The 26,774-nt window shown below is 42.6% G+C and overlaps 1 protein-coding gene across 1 annotated transcript in view; it reads right to left on the bottom strand.

The window, feature by feature from the left end:
* The window catches only part of LOC124606558 (cytochrome P450 4C1-like), a 118,717-nt gene that overhangs the window by 5,561 nt on the left and 86,382 nt on the right, over window positions 1-26,774 (bottom strand). Inside the window, exons 4-5 of the mRNA XM_047138542.1 lie at window positions 21,804-22,025; window positions 13,458-13,658 (exon numbers count right to left, since the gene is read on the bottom strand). Of these exons, the coding sequence (XP_046994498.1) occupies window positions 13,458-13,658; window positions 21,804-22,025 (423 nt within the window). The remainder of the gene's footprint in view (window positions 1-13,457; window positions 13,659-21,803; window positions 22,026-26,774) is intronic.

Genomic DNA, 26,774 nt, shown 5'->3' with positions numbered 1-26,774 from the left:
AACTAATCACAAACGGTTGTGGTCCAGTGACATGCTCCATTGTCATCCACAAAAACTTCATTGTTGTTTGGACACAGAAGGCCTCCAAGTAAGAGAACATAACCATTTCCGCGTAACGATCGGTTCACTTGCACCAGAGGACCCAATACAATCCATGTGAAAACGTCTCACACCATTGTGGAGTCACTTCCAGCTTGCACGCTGCATTGCTGACAACTTGGTTCCATGGCTTCATGGGGTACGCCCCACACTCGAACCCTACCATCAGCTCTTACCAACTGAAATCGGGACTCATCTGATCCAGCCAGGTTTTTCCAGTCGTCTAGGGTAAACTGATATTGTCACAAGCCCAGGACAGGCACTACAGGTGATATTGTGCTGCTAGCAAAGGTACTAGCATCGGTCGTCTGATGCCATAGCCCATTAACACCAAATTTAACCACACTGCCAAAACGGATACATTCGTCGTATGTCCCAATTATTGCACATAGTGTTGCTTGCCTATCAGCACTGACAACTCTATGCAAGCGCCGTCACAGCATTGTCTGTCGTGAGAGGTAATGCCTAAATGTGGTGTTCTCACCACGCTCTTTACACTGTGGATCCCGGAATACTGAATTCGCTAACTATTCCCCAAATGGAATGTCTCATACTTCTACCTCCAGCTATCATTCCACGTTAAAAATCTGTTAATTCCCGTCCTGCGGCCAGAATCACGTCGGAAACCTTTACACATGAATCATCTGAGTACGAATGAGAGCTATGCAACGTACTGTCCTTTAATACTTTGTGAATGCGATACTACCTTCGTCTGTGTATGTGTGTATCACTATCCCATGCCCTTTGTCACCTCACTGTACTATGTTTCAATGCGATCAATGCTCAGTTTAGAGAGGCAGCTCATATTCCATATTCCGCAATCAGGAAATGTAGCATGTGGTTGACATTCCAAGAAATAATATATCTAAAGCTAATCTAAATTAATATTAAAATACAAGAAATATGGGGTAGAAATTGAAGTGTGAAGTACACTGGCTATATCATTAGGGGTTACAGATCAGCAAGTATTAAGGACTGCTGCAGATGGAGAAACATCATTAGGAGCTATGACCGGATCAAGATCACGACGTGACCTCTCGTCCAGATTGTGTAACAGCCAGGTTCTTTCCAGAGGATGCTGATACAACAGCTCCCGATTTAGCAATTATATTCAACGGCACGCTCACAGAAAGATCCACACCTAAAGACTGGAAAATTGCTCAAGTCACACCAATACCGAAAAAGAGAAATAGGAGTATCCCGCGGAATTACAGGCCCATATCACTAACGTCTATCTGCATTAGGGATTTGGAACATATACTGTGTTCGAACGTTATGAATTATCTCGAAGAAACCGATTTATCGACACACAGTCTCCGCGATATCCTTTATTCCAGCAGTGCTAGTACTGCAAGGTTCGCAGCAGAACTTCTGTGAAGGTTGGAAGGGACGAGACGAGGTACTGGCGGAAGTAAAACTGTGAGGACGGGTCGCGAGTCGTGCTTGGGTAGCTTAGTCGATAGAGCACATGCCCGCGAAAGGCAAAGATCCCGAGTTCGAGTCTCGATCTGGCACACAGTTTTAATCTTCCAGGAAATTTCACTCTAGGGGGTGTCTTCCAACAGTATAACGATCGCCACATACCGCTGTTGTATCCCAACATACTCTATAGAGTGTCAAAATATGTCAATAGGCTTCCTGGTGTATACTGCTGAAAAATCTTCTCGGGCTTCCATCCGGGTAGATGCGTCGAAAATCTGCGACGTTTCCATTAGAGTCTTCTGGCGAAGATGATGAGAATGACTCTAATCGAAACGTCGCGGATTTTCGACGCAGCTATTCGGATGGAAGCTTGAGGCGTGTCAAAATTTTGTCTCCTCCAGCTCGATCACGAGATACGTCTCCAGTCGACCACATACACTACTGGCCATTAAAATTGCTACTCAAAGAAGAAACGCAGATGATAAATGGGTATTCATTGGACAAATATATTATACTAGAACTGACATATGATTACATTTTCATGTAATTTGGGTGCATAGATCCTGAGAAATCAGTACCCAGAACAACCACCTCTGGCCGTAATAACGGCCTTGATACGCCTGGGCATTGAGTCAAACAGAACTTGGATGGTGTGTACAGGTACAGCTGCCCATGCAGCTTCAACGCAATAATACAGTTCATCAAGAGTAGTGACTACCGTATTGTGACGAGCCAGTTGCTCGGCCACCATTGACCAGACGTTTCCAATTGGTGAGAGATCTGGAGAATGTGCTGGCCAGGGCATGAGTCGAACATTTTCTGTATCCAGAAAGGCCCGTACAGGACACACAACATGCGGTCGTGCATTATCCTGCTGAAATGTAGGGTTTCGCGAGGAACGAATGAAGGGTAGAGCCACATCTGAAATGTAACGTCCACTGTTCAAAGTGCCGTCCATGCGAACAAGAGGTGACCAAGACGTGTCACCAATGACACACCATACCATCAAGCCGGTTGATATGCCAGTATGGCGATGACGAATACAGGCTTCCAATGTGCGTTCACCGCGATGTCGCCAAACACGGATGCGACCATCATGATACTGTAAACAGAACCTGGACTCATACGAAAAAATGACGTTTTGACATTCGTGCACCCAGGTTCGTCGTTGAGAACACCATCACAGGCGCTCCAGTTTGTGATGCAGCGTCAAGGGTAACCGCAGCCATACTTTTCGAGCTGATAGTCCATGCTACTGCAAACGTCGTCGAACTGTTCGTGCAGATGGTTGTTGTCTTGCAAACGTCCCCATCTGTTGAATCAGGGATCGAGACGCGTCTGCACGATCCGTTACAGCCATGCGCATAAGATGGCTGTCATCTCGACTGCTAATGATAAGAGGCCGTTGGGATCCAGCACGGCGTTCCGTATTACACTTCTGAACCCACCGATTCCATATTATGCTAACAGTCATTGGATCTCGACCAACGTGAGCAGCAATGTCGCGATACGATAAACGGCAATCGCGATAGGCTACAATCCGAGCTTTACCAAAGTCGGAAACGTGATGGTACGCATTTCTCCTCCTTATAAGAGGCATCACAACAACATTTCACCAGGCAACGCCGGTCAACTGCAGTTTGTGTATGAGAAATCGGTTGGAAACTTTCCTCATGTGAACACGTTGTAGGTGTCGCCACCTGCGCCAACCTTGTGTGAATGCTCTGAATAGCTAATAATTTGCATATCACAGCATCTTCTTCCTGTCGGTTAAATTACGAGTCTGTAGCACGTCATCTTCGTGGTGTAGCAATTTTAATGGCCAGTAGTGTAGCAGACATTATCAAACAACAACTTCAGTGTCATCCATAACCAGTATTGACCGACCATGTGCAACAAGCCTGAAACTCCATACCGTAAACTGACATCCGGCAGCTGTGCGACATAATCCATGCACGTTTCCATGCTTGCATTCAACATTCTGGCGGTTGCACCAAAATTTCACATCGGCTTATCTGGCGCCTACTTTAACCTGTGCTTTTGCAATGGTAATCTCTTAAATATGTTACCTAGACCAATATATTCTCGACATTCATTACGCTGTATTAATTATTTTTTCCCATTAACGTATGTGCAGCTCTATTGTCACCTAATGCCCTTGTTATCTAGCACAGAGTGAAATAAAATATCTAAGGTGTTCATGAGCAGGTGGATCTATGTGCATTTCGACTGTCGCCCAGTGCCCTTATTATCTAGTGCAAAGTGATATGAAATATCTAAAGGGTAGTGTTACAGGCCGTCTGCTGTTCCTTATCTACATAAAAGATTTAGGAGACAATCTGAGCAGCCGTCTTACGTTGTTTGCAGATGATGCCGTCGTTTATCGTCTAGTAAAATCAGAACATCAAAACAAATTGCAAAGTGATTTAGAAAAGATGTCTGTAGGGTGCGAAAATTGGCAATTGACTCTAAATAATGAAAAGTGTGAGGTCATCCACAAGAGTGCTGAAACGAATACTTTAAACATCAGGTACAAGATAAATCAGTCAAATTTAAAGGCCGCAAATTCAACTAAATATTTAGGAATTACTATTAAGAACAACTTAAAATGGAAGGAACACATAGGAAATGTTTTGGGGAAGACAAACTAATGACTGCGTTTTACTAGCAGAATACTTAGAAGATGCAACAGATCTGTTAAAGAGACTATCTGCAATACGCTTGCCCGTTATCTTTTGGAATATTGGTGCGCGGTGTGTGGTATTTACCAGATAGGATTAATGGAGTGCATTCAGAAAGTACAAGAACGTTTTGCATTATCAAGAAATAGGGGAGATGGTGTATCTGACATGATACAGGATTTGGGATGGACATAATTGAAACGAAGTCATTTTTAGTTGCGGCGGAATCTTCTCACGAAATTTCAATGATCTACTTTCTCCTCCGAAAATATTTTGTAGACATCGACCTACATAGGGAGAAACGGTCGTCAGAATAAAATATGGGGAATCAGAGCTCGCACGGAAAAATTTTGGTGTTCGTTTTTTCCACTCGCTGTTCGAGATTGGAACAACAGAGAATTATTGTGAAGGTGGTTCGCTGAACCCTCTTGCAGCCTCTTAAGTGTGATTTGCAGAGTATACATGTAGAAGTAGATGAAAAGGGTTCATCAGCAGCTAGCTACACACATGTCTGAACTTTAAATGAAATACCGAACAGTTTTTATCTGCATGTGGATTCAAACCCAGTACCTACAGCCAATGGTAACGAAGCAAAACCTTCGTGGCTGACCGAGAGTCTCAATCGGTACCGATCGCCTTTGCTGACTAAGCATAAAGAGACGTAGGGAATCTCACTAACAGGTCACAAATTGAAACTAAATGACGAAATCCTTGTACTGGACTTGAACTGTCATTCAACTACTACAGTCCTTATTCATTAACTACGAAAGATATTAAATATAGCTTCATTCACAAGCGACAAAGTGTGCACTTGCTTAAAACTTGAAATGATGTGACGGAAACTTTTGTGTTGGACTGGAAATCGAGCCCAGCACCTAATCGGATTGTTACTAAAGCACAGTCAGATGTTAGATATGGAACTTTTTCGCCAGAGTCCCAGTAGGTCGAGACGTGAGCAAGTATTCTTGCTTGTTCAAACAAAATCTACTTATTTAACAGGTTGTGGTCTGCCACCTCTGATTTATCCATATTACTGTATTTAACCTATTGGCACTCTGTGATGAGGGAAGCAGTTGAAGGTAGTCTTTGTGAAAATGACATCAATAGAGACTCTGGCTATGCACTTGGCAATGCATGGAAGCGTGTTTTTGATGAAGATAAAGCAGAGAGGAAGACTTCTCGCAGTTTATCGCCTGGCGTGAGAGATGGCGCTGCAGGCAACGCTGGAAACGGAGCGGAAACAAAATCTATGGACGTGGAGGACCATTCCGCTGTAGACAGCGTGATGTAATACAGCTAATGAGATGCTTTGCTGTGGGTACAAAAGAAGAAGCGTCAACAGTTCACGACAGTCACTTTTAGCCCCTGACGACGATGATGGAGCTAATCATTATTCTTGGCTGAAAATTTACCTCATTCTATCCTTACACGCATCGAAAGTGATATGGATATAGAAGATTTTCTGGCCGTCACGTGAACAAGGCCTTCCCTTCTAGAAGTTCTCCTAGTACTAGCTGACGGAATTTCATCCACAGTATGAGGAACCCCTTCCTGAAGCTCCAGCGCTTGTACGTTGTGTAGACTCTGTAACGACACCAGTATACGTCACACAGGGTAGGAATTCTTCTATTTCATTTCGTAGAAGTTATTTCGTTATTCTCTGTCATAACTTAGGAAAAATACGAGCAATAGTAGGGCAGTTGTAAAAACCTGTACAATGCAAGCAGTGAGATGATAGAGCCCTGAGGACATGTATGCCATCTAACGGCAGCAGGGTAAAGTATGGCAGCTCGCCGCTGTAAGGTGTTGCCACCAGGCTGCGAAGTACGCAACCAATAATCTGTAACTGTCTCCAAAATGTATAGCTGTAAATAATGGTTTTTCCTATTAATCTCTATATATTGTTAAGTAACTGTTAGTTTTAAAAGTATTATGAACCTTTTTATTAAAGCTGCAACGAGTAAAGGCTTAAGTTACAATCTAAAGGGACTTACCCGTGGAAGGGTAAGGGAGGAATGTTGCGACAGAAAGTTCCAGAACAGTTCTCTTTGTGAGTCGGAAGGGTTGTGAAGTAGCATGTGCGATGCCCACGTACTGAATTGTGGGGTGATTAAAAGGAGCACAATCATTGTCAAATGGCTCAGATGGACGAGAAATTATTGCTAGACATAATTCTACAGTGTGAAGCAGCTGTTTGTCAACCAAGCAGAAGTGGCACTGTTATTACGAGGGCCAGTGGGAAGACGTTGTTTGCTGTGAAGGAGGCAGACATTACGTTGCAGCATTACACACTGTACTGGCCAAATATTACAATGGGAATTACGACTTGGAAGCCACTGTGTAAAAGCTGCTAAACCATATGTTAGACATTTCACGATTTAAGCTAGCTTCCTACTTCTGCAGAGTAGATATGGATGAAGGAGGAGTTGCCAAATTTATTAAAAACTGCCATAAATTCAAGAACATTGACATCAATAAATTCTGTTTAGAGCAGCATCTAGAAGCATGTGCAACAGAAGTAGAGTTCCATAACAGATCCTATATAATAGTAACTATCAACCGAGCACTTGCAAGAAATTATAATCTATTCATAAATCATCTAGAAGCTCTCGTGGGTTATTTAACAGGTAGAAAAAAAGAAATTTTGATTGCTGGTGTCTTTAATACAGATTTTCTAATGCAATCTTCCAGTAAACATTTACTGCAGTTAGTAATGTTGTCTTTCAATCTAACTCATACTGTAAACTTTCCAACTAGGATCACTAAATCCTCAAGGACAGCCATTGATAACAATTTTATAGACAAATCAAAGGAACAAAATCATATCATAAAACCTGTAATAAATGGACTATCAGATCATGACATGCAACACCTTGTTTTAGACGTAAATTCTAAGTAGATTATCAAGACTGCTAAATCTGAGTACAGAAGAGTAGTCAATCAACCAAAATTTGAGTGTTTTAGAAAACTGCTCAAAGATATGAAGTGGAAAGGTGTTTATAGTGCTCCTGACATGAATGAAAAATATAACACATTCATGAACAATGTCAGTACCATGTTTGAAAACTATTTTCCCCTAAAAGTTACTCAAATTAAACAGAAGTCTATTATAAAACCATGGATTACTCAAGGAATAAAGATTTCCTGTAAGACAAAAAGGAAAATGTATCTGTCGACCAAGAATAGCTCCAATGCTGATGATTTAGCTAAGTACAAGGAATACTGTAAAATATTAAAAAACGTAATTCAGACATCTAGACAAATGCACTACCAAAAGAAGACAGCAATGTCAGGGAACAAAATAAAAACAATATGGGATATAGTGAAAGAGGAGACTGGTAGAACTAGAAAGGAACAGGAGCAAATAGCTGGCTCTGAGCACAATGCGACTTAACTTCTGAGGTCATCAGTCGCCTAGAACTTAGAACTAATTAAACCTAACTAACCTAAGGACATCACACACATTCATGCCCGAGGCAGGATTCGAACCTGCGACCGTAGCGGTCGCTTGATTCCAGACTGTAGCACCTAGAACCGCACGGCCACTCTGGCCAGCAGGAGCAAATAGCATTAAGGATAGAGGACACATTAGTAACCGATGGGCATAGTGTGGCAAATCTATTTAACAAGTACTTTATATCCATTACTGATAGAATGGGATTGTCAGGATCAGTAAATAATGCCCTTGAATATCTGAAACTAGCCTTTACAAATAGCTTCATGTACATGAATATGTCACTCACTTCATCAAAAGAAATAACTTCCATAATAAAATCTTTAAAGACAAAGCATTCTAGTGGTTGTGATGAAATATCAACCAAGTTAATTAAGGCATGTTATTGTGAGTTTAGTACAATTCTAAGTAACTTGTGTAACCAATCGATTACAACTGCGCCATTTCCTGACTGGCTAAAATATGCAGACGTTAAGCCTCTATTCAAGAAAGGGGATAAAGAGATACCATGAAACTACAGACCGATTTCACTTTTGCCAGCATTCTCAAAAATTTTAGAAAAAGTAATGTACAGGCAGCTTCTCAACCATCTGACCACAAATAACATATTACCAAGAACACAGATTGGATTTCTGAAGGGTTCTGATATTGAGAGGGCTATTTACATCTACGGTGAAAATGTATTTAATTCATTAAGTAACACACTACAAGCAGCAGGTATTTTGCTAATGATATTTTCATGGATATTAATAAATGGTTTAAAGCCAACTTGTAAGGTGTATGCTTCGCCGGCGATGGGCGAGACATGACAGAATCTCTGACCAGAGAGTAGTTTATTGTTAGTTGTTGCTTGTCGCGTGTCTGCGCTTGTCTGCGCGAGTCTGCAGTAGTAGTCAGTCGGATACAGTAGTAGTCGGTCGGCTTTAGTAGCGAGTGGACAGGAGTAGTCTGCGGGAGTCGGCATGCGTCGGCTGTGTGCTCTGCTCGCGACTCTGGTCAGGACTCTGGAGGATGAGTACTGTTGTAGAAGGTAAAGAAGCAGCATTGCGCATATTTAATAATGTATGTTAATTGTAATTAATTTGTTCAAAAAAATTTGCCCCAATAATAATTTTTTTATAAAGTAACTCTTTTAAAGAAAAGTATTCATTTCAATATAAAGAATTTTTCCACTCTTTTGAAGAAAAAGCATTCATTTCAATTTAAAGAATATTTCCTATGCATTCCTTCCAAAAATTAAAAAAAATATACGCCAGCATTGCACGAAGCTGTGTCGATAAATAAGAGCAGATATAGTTGTAGTTTTTATTGAGGTAAGAATTTTGCTTTTGTTATTCAGAATACAGGGCCGAAGGTCAGCGCTGCCGTCCTTATAAAATTTTCCAGATATTATTATTTCTGTTAGGAGGTTACATTTCGTTCATGGTTCATTATTTAATTAATATTATTGTTGGTTCATGGTCAATTTTCATTCCTTAATTTCGTGTGGAGAGGTTACACTTGGCTCCATTTCAAATTTTCATTTAATTAAAATTTTTGCGGGGAGGTTACAAACTCACTGACATTAAACTTCGAAAAGACTCACTATATGCAATTCAGAACCTGTAAGAGGTCTCCATCCAGCGTATGCATAAAGTATGAAGAAGAGCAGATAGAAGAGGTTGACAGTCATAAATTTCTGGGATTACAACTTGATAATAAATTCAGTTGGGAGGAGCACACCACAGAACTGCAGAAACGCCTTAACAAATCTGTATTTGCAATTCGAGTGTTACCAGACACAGGCGACGTAAAAATGAAAAAGCTTGCATACTTTGCCTACTTTAATTCCATAATATCATATAGTATAATATTTTGGGGTAACTCTTCAAGTCAAACAAAAGTTTTCAGAGTCCAAAAGCGTGTAATATGTATTATTTGTGGAGTAAATTCACGGACGTCCTGTAGAAACCTCTTCAAAGAACTGGGTATACTAACTACTGCCTCTCAGTATATTTACTCCTTAATGAAATTTGTCCTAAATAATATATCTGTTTTTCCAACAAACAGCTCAGTTCATACATACAATACCAGGAACAAAAATGATCTGCACAAGGACTTAAAAGCACTTACTTTAGCTCAAAAAGGGGTCCACTTCTCAGGAACACTCATCTTCAATAATTTACCAGAAAAATAAAGATCAGTTCAAAAGAAGCCTGAAAGACTTACTAGTGGCCAACTCCTTCTACTCCATTGACGAATTTTTTAATAGAAACAAATGATGTATTGTATATACTCATACTATTAGTACTGCTATTTCAGCTTTAAAAAAAGTGACATGTTCCACATCCACGAGGATCCCCTCAGCACGGATCTATGGAACGAAAAACTAATCTAATCTAATCTCATCAATCGTTAGCAAAATCTCGTCAGAGGCTGCAATACGCGGCTCAACACAACAAAGCGATTGAAGTAATTATTTCTGTGGTAAAGTTCAGTAAATTCTATTTTTCCTAGTGACGGACATATTATAAAAATCATGATTCGCCGACCTCTTGTGCAAGTTAAGTAATAAAAATTAAGTGTTTAAAAAAACAACTTTATTACAGTGTTGTTATTTCAGTACACACTTAGTGTGTCCTTTCCACATACCGTGACATCTAACCAGAAACATTTTCATATTATAAGCTTGTAATACATAGGTCTATATAAAGTGCTTAAAATTATTAGTGCAATATTAAGCAAAGCATCAGATTTATTACATTGGGAAGCATAATAAAAGCAGTTGCGGAAGAAGACAACAAAAGGTATTGTGTACATTTTCATTACTACAGAAAGGATTATTATCATGATGTTCAGAACATACGATTTTACTGATTCATGGCATGTGACAAACTAAATTTATGGATCAACAAAAGTCCAGGAAAGTGTTTTTGCTAAGTTGCACTGAAGTATCATCCGTTCAAAAATTCTCCATGTTGAAAATGATCAGGAACAACAGCGTAATAACACATTTTCAGTCAGTGGTCAATTCTGAGTAAAGATAATACTGAAGAAAGATGTTTACTAGTTACAAGAAGTACACATAACACCACCACAATAGCTATGCATCTTCAGTTCTCAGCAGGATCTTTTCACTCAACAACTCTGTATTACTGTACATAGAAGTATCTCGATTTTCAACCGATTTATTCTGCACTGATGAAAGTGTCAGTGGCTGCGGTAACGACAGTAATAAATGTGTAGGATCCATATTGTCAATATGCAGCATATGTCGGTATTTCAAAGTGGTTATGACTTATATTGTGTGCTCTCCTCCTCCACAATTGTTTGTCAATTTACTACACTACTGGCCATTAAAATTGCTACACCACGAAGATGGCGTGCTACAGACGCGAAATTTAACCGACAGAAGAAGATGCTGTGATATGCAAATGATTAGCTTTTCAGGGCATTCACACAAGGTTGGCGCCGGTGGCGAAACCTACGACGTGCTGAAATGAGGAAAGTTTCTGATTTCTCATACACAAACAGCCGTTGACCGGCGTTGCCTGGTGAAACGTTGTTGTGATGCCTCGTGTAAGGAGGAGAAATGCGTACCATCACGTTTCCGACTTTGATAAAGGTCGGATTGTAGCCTATCGCGATTGCAGTTTGTCGTATTGCGATATTGCTGCTCGCGTTGGTCGAGATCCAATCACTGTTAGCGGAATATGGAATCGGTGGGTTCAAGAGGGTAATACGGAACGCCGTGCTGGAACCCAACGGCCTCGTATCACTAGCAGTCGAGATGACAGGCATCTTATCCGCATGGCTGTAACGGATCGTGCAGCCACGTCTCGATCCCTGAGTCAATAGATGGGGTCGTCTGCAAGACAACAACCATTTGCACGAACAGTTCGATGACGTTTGCAGCAGCATGGACTATCAATTCGGAGACCATGGCTGTGGTTACCCTTGACACTGCATCACAGACAGGAGCGCCTGTTATGGTGTACTCAACGACGAACCTGGGTGCACGAATGTCAAAACGTCATTATTTCGGATGAATCCAGGTTCTGTTTACAGCATCATGATGGTTGCATCCGTGTTTGGCGACATCGCGGTGAACACACATTGGAAGCGTGTATTCGTCATCGCCATACTGGCATATCACCCGGCTTGATGGTATGGTGTGCCATTGGTGACACGTCTTGGTCACCTCTTGTTCGCATTGACGGCACTTTGAACACTGAACGTTACATTTCAGATGTGTTACGACCCGTGGCTCTACCGTTAATTCGATCCCTGCGAAATCCTACATTTCAGCAGGATAATGCACGACCGCATGTTGTATGTCCTGTACGGCCCTTTCTGGATACAGAAAATGTTCGACTCATGCCCTGGTCAGCACATTCTCCAGATCTCTCACCAATTGGAAACGTCTGATCAATGGTGGCCGAGCAACTGGCTCGTCACAATACGCCAGTCACTACTCTTGATGAACTGTAGTATTGCGTTGAAGCTGCATGGGCAGCTGTACCTGTACACACCATCCAAGTTCTGTTTGACTCAATGGCCAGGCGTATCAAGGCCGTTATTACGGCCAGGGGTGTTTGTTCTGGGTACTGATTTCTCAGGGTCTATGCACCCAAATTACAAGAAAATGTAATCACATATCAGTTCTAGTATAATATAATTTGTCCAAAGAATACCCGTTTATCATCTGCATTTCTTCTTGGTGTAGCAATTTTAATGGCCAGTAGTGTATATCGATTCCAATTATTCAAAATTAAAGATTGTGTGGTAAGAGCTTGGCTCTGCAGTCCTTAGAGCGATCAGTGAAATCAACTCTGAGGTCTTACTGCATGAGAGTGTCTGCCCAGAATAATTACGAGTCCCATCGCCAAGCACGGTAGTTTATAGGTGAAAACTGGATGCATATAAGGATAGAACTTGGTGGGGCATCGCAACTACCAACATCTACAACCGTCTTCTCAAATGAATCTTTCTCTCACAAGCGTTAGTGGGGTAAACCAAGGTTCTAGCACCGGTTAACTGCTTCTCAGCATAAAGTTAGCATGTTGCGTCCTCATTTTCATCTGCTGATCTGTACATGTAGTGCATGCCCATCATTTCAGACACTGAATACAGCGTTGTGACATGTCATGATGGAACTTATTCTTAAGAGAACAAACTACGATGAGACAAAACAAAACAAATGCCATGACAACTGTAAACAAGAAAGTGAGAAAAACAACGCATTTGAGGTAAATTGCACACCAGGAGTCAACGAAGAGAATTCCTTTCACACCTTCCTAAGGAAAAGGATTTTTCGACCAATAATCATATGAATTTCTTGTATTGTTTTGAATTCAAGAATCAATCCCTAAAGTTTCGGATCATATTTTATACACCCTGTACAGCATTTAGCTTCAAATGATGACTGTACACAAGTATCTAAAGACTGTTTGCTGCTAGTCTGGCGGAAGAACAGTTTGGATTTCGTGAATAATTTCAGAACAAACGAGACTATATTGGCCTTACAAGTCGTCATACTAGATATGTCGAAGAAAAACACATTCCCATGTTTATGGTACATCATTTGTTCATTTTGAAACACGTTCTAAACAAAAAGGAGAGCAGAAGGTTATCAATAACTTGTACATAAAACGGCAATCATAGCAGGTGAAGGACATGGCAGTGGATCAGTAACAGAGAATGGAGTAAGACACGACTTTCGCCCAGATGGCTGGACTTGGTGCATCTAATGAAAAGAAAATAAAGGGTTTGTACAACATCTATAACAGTAAGTTACGCTGATACGTCATTCTAGTACATACCTTAACAATGGCATCTATGATCGTGAGCCGGGAGAGATCGGCCGCAGTGGCTGGCCTGAGGTAGTCGCCTCCAGAGCCGAACACGACGTCCAGCTGCCTCTGCGCCGCGTCCTGCCACTCTGGGTGCAGGCCGAGCAGCGCCAGCGTGAAGCCCATGGAGGTTGCCGTCGTCTCCACAGCGCTCAGGGCGAGGGTGCGTATCTGAAGCAACAAGCCGCAACACAGCTGGTGGAAATGCTAAAATATTAGAATATCTAGAGAATGTGCAACACAGGATTGGTTACTGTGAATGACACGAAAACACTTTCATTAAGAGAGGACTCCGTAAAGAGGTTATGAGGGTCAGTTCTGGGATGACAAAACACTTAACACATTTTCTGGCCGCCTTTCAAGATAAAGGTTAAGATGTGGCTAGTAGAAGATACTCTTTCAAACATCTACATCTACATCTATACTCTGAAAACCACCGTGAGGTGCATAGCTGAGCGTATGTTCCATTGTACCAGTTTTAAGGTTTCTTCTGTACCATAGACGTATGGAATGCAGGAAGAATGATTGTTTCGATGCCTCTGTGCATGCATTAATTAATCTTATCTTCATGATCCCTATGTGAGTGATACGTACGGGGTTGTATTATAGTCCTAGAGTAACCATTTAAAACCGGTTCTTGAAAGTTTGTTAATAGACTTTCTCGGGATAATTTACGTATATCTTCAAGAATCTTCCTGTTCAGTTCCTTCACTGTGACACTCTCTCGTTGGTTAAACAAACATGTGACCATTCGTGCTGCTCTTCTCTGTATATGTTCAATATCCCTCTCAGTCGTACCTGGTACAGATCCCACACACTTGAGTAATATTCTAGAAATGGTCACAGGTGTGATTTATGAGCAATCTCCTCTGTAGAGTGCTTGCACTTTCTCGGTATTCTAAAAGTAAATGGGTTATGCAGCATTCTTTGTGAGTGTGGGTACTTTTGTACTGGTCAGTTGAAACATAACATTGCTGGCCACACCACAGGACTTCGACAGTTCCAGGGTGGGAGTTTTTTCTAGCATCTACCTGGGGACTTTGTGTTTCCCTAAAATGTCTAAAGTGGTCTGTGTCCGGAACCTAATTCTCTCACGTAGAGACAGGCGTATTCCAGTTCCCATTGGAAATTAGTTGGTTCAAATGGCTCTGAGCACTATGGGACTCAACTTCTGAGGTCATCAGTCCCCAAGAACTTAGAACTACTTAAACCTAACTAACCTAAGGACATCACACACATCCATGCCCGAGGCAGGATTCGAACCTCCGATGTAGCGATCGCGCGGCTCCAGACTGTAGCGCCTAGAACCGCTCGGCCATTACGGCTGGCTGGAAATTAGTGTGCGAAAAGTCCTGGTAGCGAGCAGCAGCTGTTATTGGGAGTACGGGAGCAGGAAACGAGCAGTGGAAATGAGTGAATTCCACTCCTGCGGCTAAGTGCCTGAAAGCCCTGAGTGTTATAACAATTTCCGTGCAGCTTCTTACAGGGCATGACGTAAATAAGTCAGCCAGCGTAGGAAGCCCTTCGTGGGTCCTATGGTGAGAAGACGGTGTTTAGACGTCTTCAGCATTTGCAAAGTCCATAACTAGTGAACTTTAATGATCAACAAAGTTGTTTTCCCAGTACATAAAGCATACAAGAATATAAACAGTCGTTCCTATGTGTGGCATTCTCTAGAGTTCTAGGTGAGTGTCAGACTTCAGTGGGTGTGCAAGAGCTTGGCAGGTAGCGTCCATATATCTGACCATGGAGCCATTAGGTGGGTGGCATTGGTGTTTAATGGAGGTTGTGGGGTGTAACTGTTGGTCGAGTCTTCAGACCAAAGTCTCGTTTGGTGCAGCTCTCCGTGTTACTCTATCCTGTGCAAGCCTCTCCATTTCCAAATAAATACTGCAGCCTCTCTGAATCTGCTTACTGTATCCAACTCTTGGCCTCCATCTACGATTTTTACTCCCTCACACTAAATTGGTGATCCCCTGATGTCTCAGAATGCGTACTATGAACCAATCCCTTCTTCTCGTTAGGTTGTGCCACAAATTTCTTTTCTCCCCAATTCCATTCAGTACTTTCTCGTTAGTTACGTGATCTACCCATCTAGTCTTCAGCATTCTTCTACAGCACCAAATTTCAAAATCTTCTGTTCTCTTTTTCTCTACACTGTTTATTGTCCGTGTTTCACTTCCATACATGGCACACTCTATCCAAGTACTTTCAGAAAGAGTTCCTGACCGTTAAATCTACATTCAATGTTAACAAGTACCTCTTCTTCAGAAACGCTTTTCTTGCTATTGCTAGGTTACATTTTATACACTAAAGAGCCATAGAAACTGGTATAGGCTGAATTATTCAAATAAAGACTTACGTAAGGAATACGGCACTGCGGTCGGCAACCCCTACGTAAGACAACAAATTGTTTGATCACTTACTACTGCTGCAATGGTAGATCATCAAGATTTAAGTCAGTTTGAATGTGGTCTTACAGTCGGCGCACGAGCGATGGGCACAGCATGTAGGAGGTAGCGATGAACTGGGGATTTTCGTGTACGATCATTTGACGAGTGTACCATGAAAATAAGGAATACGCTAACACATCAAATCTCTGACATTTCTGCGTCCAGAAAAAGAACGGGACCAACGACGACTGAAGGGAATCGTTCAACGTAACAGAAGTGCAGCCCTTCCGCAAACTCCTCCAGATTTCAGCGCTGGACTATCAACAAGTGTCAGCGTGCGAACCATTCAATGAGACATCATCGGTATGGGCTTTTGGAGCCGAAGACCCACTCGTGTATCTTTGATGGCTGCAGGACACAAAGTTTTATGCCTCGCCTCGAACTGTGAACACCGACATTGGACTGTTGATAACTGGAAACATGTTGCCTGGTCAGACGAGTCTTATTTCAAATTGTATCGCGCGGATGGACGTGTACGAGTATGGAGACAGTCTCACAAATCCATGGACTTGCATGTCAGCAGGGGACTGTTCAAGCTGGTGGAGGCACCGTAATGGTGTGGGGCGTGTGCAGTTGGAGTGATATGGGACCTCTGATATGTCTAGATAACACTGTGACTGGTGACGCGTACGTAAGCATCCTGTCTGGTCACCTGCATCCATTCACGTCCATTGTAAATTTCTAAGGACTTGGGCAATTCCAGCAGACAATGCAATACTCCACACTTCCAGAATTGCTAGACTGGCTCCAGCAACACTTTTCTGAGTTTAAACACTTCCGCTGGCGACCAAACACCCCACATATGAACATTATTGAGCATATCTGGGATGCCTTGCAACGTGCCGTTCAGAAGAGACAGTGCTAAAGAGCCAAAGAAACTGGTACAGATGCCTAATATTGTGTAGGGCCCCCTAGAGCACAGAGAAGTGCCCCAACACAACGTGGTATGGACTAGACTTGTCTGAAGTAGTGTTGGAGGGAACTGGCACCATGAATCCTGCAGGGCTGCCCATAAACCCTCAAGAGTACGAGGGGCAGAGATATCTACTGAAAAGCACGTTGCATGGCATCCCAGATATGCTCAATAATGTTCATGTCTGGGGAGTTTGGTGGCCAGCGGAAGTGTTTAAACATAGAAGATCGTTCCTGGAGCCACTCTGTAGCAATTCTGGACGTGTGGGGTGTCGCATTGTCCTGCTGGAATTGCCCAAGTCCGTCGAGTATGCACAATGGACATGAATGGATGCAGGTGACCAGACAGGATGCTTTTGTGCTTGTCGTCTATCAAAGTCGTATCTAGACGTATCAGTGGTCCCATACTACTCCAACTGCACATGCCCCACAGCAAAACAGAGCCTGCATAAGGTCGAACAGTACCCTCCTGACATGCATGGTCCTTGGATTCATGTGGTTGTCTCCATACTCATACACGTCCATCCGCCTCACATAATTTGAAAAGACACTAGTCCGACCAGGTAACATGTTTCCAGTCATCAACAGTCCATTGTCAGTGTTGAATGCACGAGGCGAGACGTAAAGCTTTGTGTTGTGCAGTTATCAGGGGTACATGAGTCGGTCTTTAGCTTCGGAAGCCCATATTGATGTTGTTTCATTGAATGATTCGCACACTGACAGTTGCTGATGATCCAGCACTGATATCTGCAGCAATTTGCGGAAGGATTGCACACCTGTCATGTTAAACGATTCTCTTCATTCGTCGTTGGTCCCGTTCTTTCAGGATCTTTTTCCGGCCACAGCAATGTCGGAGATTTGACGTTCTACCGGATTCCCGATATTCACTGTACACTCTCGCAGATGCTTTGTCTCATCGGTCGTGCGGCGACTGTAGCACCAAGTTCAAACTGATTTAAATCTTGATAACCTGTCACTGTAGCAGCAGTAAGCGATCTAACAACTGTGGCAAACACGGGTTGCCTTGTACACTGGACCATCGCTAATGTGACCCTCAGTAGTCCGGCCTCTCAGTAATTCGGCTCACATCCAGCCTCCAGTCGCTCAAGCAGAAATGATGACGCATACAATAATGAGTTCTCGTGTGTAGCAAAGTTGTTAGTTTAATACAATGTTAAATAATACTACACATGTTTGAATTTGTTACTTTTTTACTGTTCAGTATCAAGGCTTCCAAAAGGAAGCACCGTATGTTAGATGTCAAATAGAAACTCGAAATTAGAGATAAAGTGAACTGAGCTTCTTCACAGAAAGCCATTGCTGCCGGCTAAAATGTTGTAGGAGAAACTATTTACGACCAAACTTTAAAAGACGAAAAGATAATCAAAAGTGTGCAGAAAAGTTATGATAAAAGTGATGAAGAAGAGGACATAGGGGGAAATAACGTAAAGATACGTCACACTGCTGGTACTGAAGCTGCAGACATCTAGGTGGAGTGCATTATGCAAATACAACACCGATTTAATGCTTGTTAAGTCGTTGTGTGATAAAGCATACAGCTGACGCGTATCATCAATGTGACAACTAAAAATGTGAGACATGTTTCGTATGGATACTACTGTATAAGTATACGCTCAAGAAGTTAGTTTTCTACGAAAATGAATGTCCCTTTGGATATAATAAAGTATTACGCCTATTTTACACTAAATTTAAGACACTCTCAACAATCCATCACTTCCGCTAATTGTTGACCCATATGTGGAAAGAATGGCCAGATTAGCAAGAGTCCAGTGTATATGCGTTGCCGAGTGCAATATTCTGCCTGTTTACATATATCTGTATTTGAATACGATATCCAGGGTGTTTGAAAAAGAATTTCCTAATTTTAATGTACCCTCGGATCTGTATAAAGTGACATACAATATTCTAGTTCGTCGTGTTTGATTCATCAACTCTCCACATTTGGCTCCCCTGCAGTTGGCACGCCTGCTTGACCTTGAGACGGCACGAGTGCTGTTTTTTTTTCCTCTACGCCCTCAGTTCAGTCCAGGGGTGCACGTAGCGCAGTGCAGAGCAACTCAGCAACAGTGTGTACTCTACACCTGGATGTGCAGTGTGTTCTTTTACTTTCTTTTGGGGCCACATAAAAAATGTTGTGTACAGTGAAAAGACCAGAGACATCAATCATTTATGGGAAAGAATCGTCGCCGTGGTTGGGACGTTACACCTGAAATGTTGGAGAATACGTGGCAAGAAGTGGAATATCATCTTGACATGCGCAGGGTAACAAATGGATACCATGTTGACATCTGCTAACGTAACAAAACTTGAAGGAATTCTCATTGACGTAATTTTTCATTAATTTCCTCATTAAATTTATACTTAAAACTAGGGTGTTCTTTTTCAAACAGCCTTTATATACATATATATATATATATAACAAAACTTGTAAACACAGCTATGTGCTGTTTTGATTTCTTCCTCGCAGTCATATTTAACAGTAAATAGGAAAGTCGTAATTGTGGCTTAAGGTCGTATGATTAGATTGTCTCTAACGGAATCTGAATCGCCACAACTTAGTATTAATACACGTGTGCAGATTAAAATGAGCTAATTACTGTCTGTGAAGCTGCTGTCCTCACAGACCCAGCAGCAGGAGAGCTCTCACACCTCAGATACCAATGATACCAACCAATTTACCCATTTATTTTAAGTGACTTCAACTCTCATCCAGATTTCGTTGGCAGTAACAATAAACAAGGCTTAATGTAAGAGAGGGGGGAAATAGATACGCAGATGGAAGGGGGGGCGAGGAAATGGACGCAGAGAGGGGAAGGAGAAGATGAACCAACAGAGAGCGGTGGAGGAGATGGAGGTGGAGAGAAATAGGGAGAGGAGGGGACGGTCAGGAAAAGGAGGTAAGGGACAAAGAGAGGGGAAGGAGTAGGAGACGGACAGAGAGACTGGGGAAACGAGAGTAGGACGTATATCCAATTCGCATACGTAATTAGCAATTGCAAAGCTTTTCCGTGTTTGCTATTGCAATTATGATATGAGAAAAAGGGACCCAACACGTCGTGCTGAAAATTTTCGCCTTATATATATATATATATATATATATATATATATATATATATACGTGTGTGTGTGTGTGTGTGTGTGTGTGTGTGTGTGTGTGTGTGTGTGGCGAATATATATATATGGTGAAAATGTAAACAAATACGGCCCCTCTAACGATTTTCGGCACGATATGTTGTCCAATAGATACGTGACATTCGCGTTGTGGCTCTTCTGCGCGCTCGCGGGCAAATCAGTAGATGTGATGTACCTTTGTACAGAAACGATTACAGTTTGAGAAAAATTAGATCGTTTATTTAAAATAAAGAGATTCATGAATTGAGCAAATCAAGAATGCGTTGGTTCTCCTTTGGTCATTAGGCAAGCAGTTTTTTGGTACGGCAGTGATTGATAAAGTTGTAGGATATCTTCCTGACGGATAGCGACCCAAATTCTGTTCGACTGGAGCGTTAGATCGTCAAAATCTGGAGATGGTTGGAGGGTCTTGCCCATAATGCTACTAATTTTCTGAATTGGGGGAGATGCATTGACCTTGCTGACCACAGTGGAGTATGGCTAGCGCAAAGACAAGCAGTAAAATCTGTCGACGTGTACGATCGGGCGTTATCTTGCTGAAATGCAAGCCGAGGACTGTTTGCCATGGACTGCAACAGAACTCGATGTACAGTATCGTCGACTTACCGCTGTGGTGTAAGGGTTCTGCGGATGACAACCAAAAGATATCTGCTATGAAAGGAAATGGCGCTCCACTTGTGGTTGCCTGACCTTATTGCGGGCGACAGGTTAGTATCCCCCGCTGTCCATAGCGTGTCCAGACACGCCTTTGCTGGCCATCGGGGACAGTTCGAATCGGGATTCATCACTGAAGACAACTCTACTCCACTCAATGAAATTTCAGACCGAAGACGTGTCTGGAGGCTCGCCAGACACTGGTGGGATACTAACCTGACTGTTTCCCGCCATACGGCCCGATATCCAGGAGTGGTGGTCTGCAGTGTCATTTCGTTTCACAGCGGGACCCCATTGGTTGTCGTCCATGGCAGCCTTAGAGTGATATTCTACGCTCCGTTTCGTTGCCTTTCATGGCAAGGCATCCTGGGCTCACATTTCAGCAAGATAATGTCCACCCGCAGACGGCGGGAGTTTCTACAGCTTGTCTTCGTGCTTGCCAAACCCTGTCTTGGCTAGGCAGTGCCCTCCAACCATTTCGGGATTCTGACGATCTAACTCTCCAGTTGGACAGAATTTGGGACGATATCCCTCAGGAGGGCCGGCCGCGTGGACGAGCGATTCTAGGCGCTTCAGTCCTGAACCGCGCTGCTGCTACAGTGGCAGGTTCGAATCCTGCCTCGGGCATGGATGTGTGTGATGTCCTTAGGTTTAAGTAGTTCTGAGTCTTAGGGACTGATGACCTCAGACGTTAAGTCCAATCGTGCTTAGACCCATTTGAACCATTTGAATCCAGCAGTTCTATAAGGCACTGCAAAGAAGCCCAATAACAGCTTAAATACGGACCAGAGATTGAACAACACGTTATTAACTTGCTCGATTAGTGTAGCTCCTCCTCTTGGACAAATCATCAAATCATTCTGGAAGTGTAATGTACATCATACAAAGCTATAAGGATTATTAATCAGATCAGGAGAAACTGCTTTAACAAAAAGGAACTGATGTGGGATGGAGTATGTATAGCAAACCATGCTGATGAGAAATTCAATTAAATTCATAGTAAATTTGTGTCAAGTAGTAGCTGACGAAATATAGCCAAAAGAGTAGTAGAAAAATTTAATTATTTCGTTCCAGTGAAATTCATGTCAATTACAGTTACCTGTAGATGGAAATATGATGAAAGTTATCAAAAACGAATACTCACCTCATTGTACATTTCTTCTTCAGTCATATGCTGCCCAGGCTTCTGCTCTGAGAGGAAGTGGACCAACGGAGTCACGCCGTCAGCCTTCCTGCCGTCTCTTGCAATGGCGAGGCCACGCTTCACTAGGCTTCTGAACTCCGCAATGTTCCTCTTCACTGCCCTACCTTCTGCACTCAGCCACATGGCGCCAGTAATCGTCTTCCAGGGTCGGACAACTATTGCCTGTCAAATACACATCATCAGCTGTAAGAGCTGAGTGTCTATGTTTTATCTATAAAACAAGTTTTTAATCAAACTGACAGTCACATTACGGCCTTTTATACAATGTCTTCCGATTTTTGCATTCTATCCACGAGTAATCCTCGCTTAGCTTTCTGTAAGAAACTTTTTCAGTATGTAATATTTAATGCATTGGACTGAAAAGAAATGTCCATTCGTTTTAGTTGTGAAACTGTGTAACTGGCTTAATAAGAGAATGTTGTTGGTTTATTGTAGTCCTCAGTTCAAAGGCAGGTTTGCCGCAGCTTTCGACGCTGGTCCGACTTGAGCAAGTCTTTCCTTCACTACGTACGTACTGCACGCTACATCCATTTGAATCTGTATATTGTATCCAAGCCTGGGACACCATCAACAGTTTTTACTCCACTCCAACACTCCTCCCCATACACATACTTTCCCTACCATTAGGTAATATGTATTTCTAATTGCCTTCTACACTGAAGGGCAAAAGAAACTGGTGTAGGCATACGTATTCAAATACAGACATATGTAAACAGGAAGAATACGGCGCTGCTGTCGACAACGCCTATGTAAGACAACAAGTGTCTGGCGCAGTTGTTAGATCGCTAACTGCTGCTACAATTGCAAGTTATCAACATTTAAGTGAGATTCGACGTGGTGTTGTACTCGGTGCACGAGCGATGGGACACAGCATCTCCGAGGTAGCAAGGAAGTGGGGATTTTCCAGTATGACAATTTCATGAGTGTACCGTGAATATCAGGAATCCGGTAAAACATCAAATCTCCGACATCGCTGCAGCCGGAAAAAAGATCCTGCAAGCACGGGACCAACAACGACTGAAGAAAATTGTTCAACGTGACCGAAGTGCAACCCATCATCGATGTGGGCTTTCGGAACCGAGCCGGCCGAAGTTACCGAGGGGTTCTAGGCGATAGAGTCTGGAACCGCGCGACCGCTACGGTCGCATGTTCGAATCCTGCCTCGGGCATGGATGTGTGTGATGCCCTTAGGTTAGTTAGGTTTAAGTAGTTCTAAGTTCTATGGGTCTGTTGACCTCAGAAGTTAAGTCCCATAGTGCTCAGAGCCATTTGAACCATTTTTTCGGAGCCGAAGGCCGACTCATGTACCCTTGATGACTGCACGACACAATGCTTTACGCCTCGCCTCGTGCCGCCAACACCGACATTAGATTGTTGATGACCGGAAACTTGTTGCCTGGTCGGACATCTCGTTTCAAATTGTATCGAGCGGATGGTGGTGTACGGGTATGGAGACAACCTCATGAATCCATGGACTCAGCATCTTAGCAGAGCAGTGTTCGAGTAAGTGGAAGCTCTGTAATGGTGTGGGGTGTGTGCAGTTGGAGTGATATGTGACCCCTGATACGTCTAGATAATTCTATGACGAGTAACGTGTATGTAAGCATCCTGTCTGATCACGTGCATCCGTTCATTTCCACTGTGCATTCAGACACACTTGGGAAATTCCAGCAGGACAATGCGACACCCCAGACGTCCAGGATTTCTACAGAGTGGCTCTAGGAACATCCTTCTGAGTTCAAACACTTCCGCTCCTCACCAAACTACCCAGACATGAACATTATTGACTGTATCTGGGATGCCTTGCAACGTGCTGTTCAGAAGAGATCTCCATTCCCTCGTACTCTTACAGATTTATGGACGGCCCTGCAGGATTCATGGTGTCAGTTCCCTCCATCACCACTTCAGACATTAGTGTAGTCCATCCTACATGGTGTTGCGGCTCTCTGTGCGCTCACGGGGGCTCTACACGGTATTAGGCAGGTGCACCAGTATCTTTGGCGCTTCAGTGTATCAGCGTAGCTCTTCTTTTCGCGAATTTGAGTAACTTTCCCAGAAAATTTCACGCCCCTTGGGACTGGCGATGAGCGCCTGTGTCCGACAGATCTGTGACATTCGACTTTTTGATCATGTTTCTCCGCCTAGAGCACAGCTGTTCTGGGCATGTGCAGAGAGCGCATAGATCTTCACTGACACTCATGAACATTATATTGCTGCTTATCTCCCTCCTCAATCTTAACTCTCTTTTCTGAGCAACACAGCAGAAACACTCGTTCCCAGTAGAACAAAATCCTTTCCGACCCACTCGGATTCTTTCTCCAAGTCCTTCCTTACAGCAGGAACCCGAATCTAAAATGATTTCCCTCACGCCGTTAGTAACAGTCTTCAGATTCAGAAGACATTTAATGACTTGTCCACTAAAAAAATAATAATATCTGATTGTCTTGCAATCAACACTTACGCCATTACAATTAGGTACCTTTCTTCCCAACCATGTCATTTTGAATTCCAGAAGCGCGTAACTGGTGCAGTCGACACTAAATGTATCCTACTTAGAATACGTTATGTACATTTATAAACATAGCTGTAGTGGTTGTGGAGAAATGATTTTTTGTGAAGTTCGCCATCGCATCGTGGTGGTTTCAAAACATCTGAAGTCTCTTTTTCATCGATCTACCGTATTTTTCGAAGGAAAAAAATCGAGATTGTTGTAATATGTTCTCGTGCGTCTAAGAATTTTCTTGAATGTTAACGAATGGTTTAGAACGTCTTAGAATGTTCACGAATGTTCTAAAATACAATCTGCAAACAGCACCTATAGCATTTATACACACATTGGCAAAATCGTCTTAATCGATGAGTTGTGTAAAGTAGTAAATACAGAGGAACAACTCGTCGAAAAAGCGTATCCGCTTGTAGAGAGAAATTACATTACGTAAACTAAGAGTGGTTGTGACAGCGAATAATTTTAGCTGTTACAATGACGTTGCCTAACACACAAATCAGAGAACGGAGAATATGATACCAAAGGCAGAAAAGTATTTAAATCCACTGATACGGTGATGAACCGAAATGAAACCAGTAACTTCCCAAGTGAATTTTTAAATTCGATCAGTGTTCCCGGTATTTCCTCGCAAGAGAACTTCTAAGCATGATAGAAGCGGAAATATTAACTGGAAAAGAAAAAAGACGAGTCAGTTTTCGTATCACTAATTCCACTCATTTTAACCAACTTACCGTTCAGTTTTAAAAGCATCCAATTTTCGGTATGATTACGACTGTCTGGTAAGTTTATCAATAAAGCATAAGGGCTGACATTCAGATGCTGCAGCGTGCACTGAAAAGAGTTGTGTTTCTCCGATGTTTCCCGTATGTATCATGATTGCATGCATGAGAACCACAATACTTGTTCGTCTCTGCACATGAAAGAAAAACAGCAAATGCAGTCACTACGAATACAAATAAATTAGGTGGTATAGTAATGAGATGATTAATTGCACGTTTTTTCAGTTCAGAAACGAAATGAAAAAAAACATAAAGCGAATTGGGTAGTTTTCAGCAAGTAAATAAATAAAATAAATTTTTTTCGCAATTAGATTGGGTATCTTTTTTACAGTTAGTACGTTTAGCATTCACGTTTAGCATTCGTCACGCCTCAAAAGTTCCTGTGCTCTTCATATCTGTGTTGTTTGCTGTGCACGCGCCATTTCCAAATAAATAAATTAAGAGCAGGCTTCCCAACACTGAAATTTATATTCGCTGCTAAAATATTTCTCCTTTTCAAACCAGTTTTTCTTCGTATTGCCGTTCCACATTTTATAACCTCTGTACTTCTGCGGTCGTCTGTTATGTTTGTGGCCCCTTCTTCGAAAAAAGGGAAACCAAAAATGAAAGAAAAACGCTTTCTCTGACATTTAGCCTCTCTCCGAAACACCGAAAAGCGCTATCTTTCATGATCAACGACTCGTTCTCCCGCCGCTCCCAGCTCCCTGATATTGGTTGGAGCTGGTTGTAAGGGGCGCAGATCTCACTCGATACTGTTCCAGATGAGATCTACAGGGATGACGTCATGCGACCTGGAGGCTCACACGAGTACCCTCACGTCCGTCAATTGTTTTTCATATGATTGCGTGGTGTCTGTTCTTTCGGACATGTCCGAAAGAACAGAAATCCACAGATGTATATCTACAGCTATATTCTGCAAACTATTGTGAAGTGCATGGCAGATGATACTTTCCATTGACCAGGTATGACGTTTTCCTCCCGTTCTATTCGCCTATGGAATGAGGGAAGAAATAAAAGCTTAAACGCTTCTGTTCGAGCTGCAGTGAGTCTACTTTTGGCTTCCACATTCCTACTGGACCGTTACATAGGGCGCTGTAGTATATTCTTAGATTCCTTCTTGTTGCTGAGAGTTTGGCGTAGGATTTTGAGGGACAGTTCACATCTATCTTCAACCATCTGCCAGTTCAGGTTTTTCAGAATTTCCGTGAGGCTCTCCGTGAGCCAAACGAACCTGTGACCATTCGTGCTGTCCTCCTTTGTATAGTATCCTGTGTTATTCCTATTACGAATTCCCGCCCTGAAAACTGCACTACTCGTTAACACGCCACTTCCGGGATTCGGGGAACCAAGACATACAGGGGTGCGTAAATTCCGTCCCGGGGGGAGAGAGGGGGGGGGAGTGCAGGGGGGGGGGGGGAGCTGAAGGGCAGGGGTGCTGACAGGAAGGAGCATCCGCCCACCCTCTACTACTAACACTCATTGCCAAATACAGTAATTAATATGCCGACACCGAGAAGACCGGGGTGAACAGCAGGGAAAAAAGGAGAAATCCTATTAGGAATGGGCTCTGCACGCTTCAGCAATACGGGCCGAAAGAATATTTTGTATGAAATGCACTTCTTGGAA

This window comes from Schistocerca americana, chromosome 3 (genome assembly GCF_021461395.2).
Source record: "Schistocerca americana isolate TAMUIC-IGC-003095 chromosome 3, iqSchAmer2.1, whole genome shotgun sequence".
NCBI classification, from domain to species: Eukaryota; Metazoa; Arthropoda; class Insecta; order Orthoptera; family Acrididae; genus Schistocerca; species Schistocerca americana.
The sequence above is the reverse complement of the archived record's forward strand: the minus strand, read 5'-3'. Positions and strand labels throughout refer to the sequence as shown.